At 36.8% G+C, this 5271-nt stretch overlaps 1 protein-coding gene across 1 annotated transcript in view; it reads left to right on the forward strand.

Annotated features, from left to right (window-relative positions):
- TNFRSF17 (TNF receptor superfamily member 17) overlaps positions 1-2182 on the forward strand; it is a 32264-nt gene extending 30082 nt beyond the window's left edge. The window contains exon 3 of the mRNA XM_053694318.1: positions 1004-2182. Within this exon, the coding sequence (XP_053550293.1) occupies positions 1004-1242 (239 nt within the window). The 3' untranslated portion in view covers positions 1243-2182. The remainder of the gene's footprint in view (positions 1-1003) is intronic.
- Positions 2183-5271: the final 3089 nt, after the last annotated feature.

The following is a 5271-nucleotide window of genomic DNA, read 5'->3' on the forward strand; positions in this document are numbered from 1 at the left end:
CCCTTGAAGACATTTATTTTTTTTTATTTATTTTTTTTAACCTATAATAGCAAACTTGTAATTCAGATAATAAGATGACAGCAAATTTACAGTATTTTTATTATTATATTTGTTGGAGCAATATGCAGTATACGATCTACATCAATGTGATATATAACTCTGAGAACAGAAGGGTTAATTCCACCCAGTATTTGTGAAAATACAACTCATAACTCAAGGAAACTCAAACTGAAAACAATGAGGTTTCTTTAGATCTGTCAATATTTGCATAGGCATTGACTGAGTAGAAACCAGGGAATTCTATCCAGTCCACCAATACAGTTTAACGTGACATGAAATGCTTTGAGATTGTAATATAAAATGTTTATGTGTAGTAAAAAATATGTTGCACCATAATATCATTATTTATTTTGCCACCTTTATTTAACTTTTATCCAGTTCTGAAAATTTAAAGGACCAGTAAATACAGTGTATTTGCATAATCAACAAATGCATAACAAGACAATGCAATAGCACTTAGTCTAAACGTCAAATGAGTAGTAGATTTATGTCTATTTCCACTCCTCCTGTATCATGTGACAGCCATCAGCCAATCACAAATACATATACATATATACTATGAATTCTTGCACATGCTCCGTAGAAGTAGGTGACTCAAAAAGTATAACTATAAAAAGACTGTGCATGCTTTGTTAATGGGAGTAAATTGGAAAGTTGTTTAAAATTGCTACTCTATCTGAATAAGGAACGTTTAATTTTGACTTGAGTGTCCCTTTAAAAGTGTTTCCTGCAGACTTTACAAGCCTATAACCCTGCTAAGGGCTAGATTATGAGTGGAGCGCTATTTATCGCTCCCGCTTGTGCGTTAACTGCGCTTGAAGTAAGCTTTTTGCGCACATTGGGTAGCGCTTGTATTAGAAGTTGAAAGTAAAATGTTTATTTATTAATACTGACCCTCACTGTTTAAGGTCACCTTCATTTTCTTATAAAATTTTGTTTACAGGTTCTTCTGCAGGGATCAACGGCAACAATAAAAATGATTCTAAAAGTGACCTGGGGTTTCTTACAACTGATGAAAGAAAACAACCAATGTTGCATCGCGCAAACATAGCAGAAGGGTTCAATAAAGACTGTGAATTGGCTTTATGTGATTATTTATTTCCTCTGCCGGCCGTAGAGGAGGGAGCGGCTATTCTTGTTACCACAAAAACATCTGCTTGTTGTGATGGTGCACAGGTGTGAAGGACGAGGCTTTTGTGGAAATAGAATAATCAGAGTTTCAGGTTTATTCTGAGTTAAACTTAGATGTTCTTATTTTGATCAGAAATTTTTGAAGATAATTTTGGAAATATTTTGTATTCACTTACAAACACAAAAGCTAAGAAGTTAAACTATTTTCTTTGTATATGTATTCTTTGCTGTCAAGATTTAAAAAAAAAAAAAAAATTAAATGGACAACTTCTTGTTGAACATTTTGTGCTATCCCAAAACACCCAATGTAAATTGCATACAATATGCAGAAAATATTTAATATGTAAATGCAGGAGATTCACATATACGAGTTCAACAAATAATATATATTGTATTAATACGCTCTTCTAAGGTAACTTACAGGAAACTCAAATGTTGTAAAACAGAAAAAAATAGACTAATGCAGTCACGTATCTACACTGGGCTCAGACCTCAGGGCAGATTTTACAAGGACAAAAACTGTGATTGTCCTAGTAAAATCGGGACAGTTGATAAGAATGTAAAATATAATATTGTAGTAGGTAAACAAATAATGCATAACTTGTAGTTTTATATTTGCAATATGTATAATCCAGGTGTGTTTAAAAATTCACCTTTACAACAGTTCTGCAGATATGAAATTAAAGATGATAAACTAACTGACGCTTGATAGGTTTCACTTGACAGATTCTTTTTAAGTATTAGAAATATTCCCTTATAACTTTGACATATTCTTATTTTAAGCAAGTGAAAGTAAATCATATGAAAAGTATGATGTCATTAGCTCCTTCTGTTCCACAATTCGAAACAGTGAGGACGTATACAAATAGACATTTTACTTAAAAATGTTCTATCATGCATGTGAAAGGGCACTGTTTGCACGTTCTCTTTTTTATGTTTGTTTTTTTGCAAAAATTTTTTTTTTATTAAAAGCGGTTTGAATTGAAACAAATGCTGCAGTACTGTTTTTCCTTTAGTGGTGGAGCAGACATGTCTCTGCAAATGTGGGTTATTCAAGTTTTTCAAAATCAGAACAACTGAAATAAAGGTTGAAAGTCCCATGAAGAAAAAAGGTTGACTACAATGTTCCTTTAACTCCTTGCTCCAATTGGACATAGGTACTAAGTCACACAGTACTTTGCCCAGTGTACTGGGTTAACGTAATACCTACATCCAATGCAGAGGCGCATGTTGCGGAGACTGCAGCTGGGGGCAGAAGGCCTCAGCCTTCTTATGGTAAGGGAGCACTGATCATACTACCTTATCATATAAAGCCACATCACTGATTTTTACAGAGAGTGACACCGTCTGTGTTACTCTCTGTGATAATCATTTGTTGGGAGCGATGGGAGGAAAGGAGGGAGGCAGGTGGCCCAGTGCAGAGGGGGAGGGAGGGGCAGTGGCGTCACTAGGGCCAGTGGCGTCACTAGGGGGGGGGTGCGGGGGTGCGGGCCGCACCTAGGTGACACCCTCCAGGGGGTGACACCAAAAAAAAAAATATATTGAAATTCAAAGAAATACAATGTTGAGATGCATAGATTATTTTATTAGAGGCTGGCATTTGTGAACATTAGTGGGACTGGGGAAGTTATAGACACACAATTTTTTTGCCCCTTGAGCCAGTGCTGCAATATTCAACAAATAGTTTTCCAGGCTTCTTTTGCTTGTTTGTACTTTGCTCCTCCCCTGCCCAATTTCACTATGAATGTTGTGGGTGTGCCGTGGGGCTTGCAAAGTTGCGCTGCTAGCCTAAACCTGCCTGCCTATCTGTGCTCACTGCTCAGTGACATGCGGCCCAGGGCTTTGCACTGACAGACTTGGAACAGAGTCAGAGAGCAGAATTTTCATAGTTTGCGCGCCTAAACCTTTTCTTCAGTGATTTATTTTAGAGTGCTCTGTTTATCTTTCATTTGATGTTCTACTGAGCCAGGGAGCAGCTCTAGACATGAGCTTCATAATTAATGCAGTGCAGTTTACATATTTTGTATGTGTGTGTCTGAGTTTCTGTGTGTCTCAGTGTTTTTGTGTGTGTGTTTTTGTGTGTGTGTCTGAATGTGTTTCCGAGTGTTTGTGTATGCATCTGAGTATGTTTTTAAGTGTGTCTGAGTGTTTGTATGTGTGTTTGCCTGTGTTTTTGTGTGTGTCTGCTTTCTGTGGGGGGTGACACCATGACTTACTGCACCGGGTGACACCAACCCTAGTGACACCACTGGGGAGGGGCGAGGTTCCATACACTACAGTGAAAGTGTTAGGCAATGGAGAGGGAGGGATGAGGCCCTACACTACAGAAACGTTTGGAGGGGGAGGGGGGACCCTACATTAATCTCTTGGGGAGGAATGTGCGGAAGGTGAGGGGGAACCCTACACTATAGAGACAGGCAGCCAGTAATAAACATGGCAGTGGACAGAGGGAAGGGGAAGAGAGCTGTTGGGGGGGGGGGGGCAGGGAGGTTGAAAAGGTATACGTACACTACAGAAACTATAAAAAAATAATATTTAAAAAAATAATAAATAATAAAAGCCCAAAACTGCATACTAGCAGACTGTCTGCCAGTACCTAAGAAGGTGGTGACCAGTGGGGGGGGAGGCAAAGAGAGTTGTTTGGGAGGGATCAGGGGATGGGAGGTGTCAGGTGGGAGGATACTCCCTACACTGCAGCAAAAATTAACCTTACACGCAAACTGATTAAACAGATTAACTTAATTTCAGAAGTGTAGGTCGCAGCTGCTATTAGAAGCCTTCTAATTGTCAAAAACCAATGGCAAAGCCATGCATGTCTGCTATTTCTGATTAAAGGGAACCATTTGGGGAAGCATTTACAACCTTTTGTCTTATGACTGCAGTACTTGTCTTATGACTGCAGTACTTGTCTTATGACTGCAGTACTTGTCTTATGACTGCAGTTTGTGAAAAAGTTCTTTTTTTTTTGTATGGTCATATTTGGCAGCCAAATAGTTGCATCAAATCTACTAAAATGGGCCTAGATCAATACATTGGGTTATTTACAGTAAATACATAGTTAACACCTTTATTAAATATGAATATTGCATACATATGCTCTTACATGTTTTCCTCTACTTGACTGCAAAGGGTTCCAATGCACTTAGTACTACATATGTATTTATGTGTTTATATGTGTATATATGTCTGTAAAAACATAGATGCACATATAAACACATATGTACACACACAAGTACATATATATGTATTTATGTGTTTATATGTGTATATATGTCTGTAAAAACATAGATGCACATATAAACACATATGTACACACACAAGTACATATATATGTATTTATGTGTTTATATGTGTATATATGTCTGTAAAAACATAGATGCACATATAAACACATATGTACACACACAAGTATATATATATATGTATTTATGTGTTTATATGTGTATATATGTCTGTAAAAACATAGATGCACATATAAACACATATGTACACACACAAGTATATATATATATATATATATATATGTATGTATTTCTATGTTAAAGCCCTTTGCCTGACTTTTTTTCTAACACCTGAGATTTCATATCTTTGAGCTTTATAACTATTTTGAGCAATTTGTTTTAATAATAATTTTTATTAGATGGTTTATTATGAGTGTAACTGTGATTTTACATGTGTTTGGTGCAACTTTGTATTCAAGCGTAACAGTTAACCAGAGATCTGAGGTTGCGATAACCCGATGCACATTAACTTCAATTGCGCTCAAGTGATCGTGTTTACTTTCAAGTTGTAATACGCAAGCTACTTCCGACGAACGCAAACAGACAGGATAAACCCGATATTGCTTGCGCACAACTGTTAGAGTGCCACTAGTAATATGGCTCGTTGTAATTACAAGACTGTTGTGTTGCTTTAGAATAACAGATCAGCAAAGTCTTAATGTTTTTTTAAACAAATTAAAAAATAGCACCAAGACTGTCCCTGCAAGGCTACACAGGTTTTTTTTCACATTTTTGGTGTCAAACTTTTGATCATTGGGCTTAAAGCGTTGCAGTGTCGCTAGCGATAAAATTACATACT

This window comes from Bombina bombina, chromosome 11 (assembly GCF_027579735.1).
Source record: "Bombina bombina isolate aBomBom1 chromosome 11, aBomBom1.pri, whole genome shotgun sequence".
NCBI classification, from domain to species: Eukaryota; Metazoa; Chordata; class Amphibia; order Anura; family Bombinatoridae; genus Bombina; species Bombina bombina.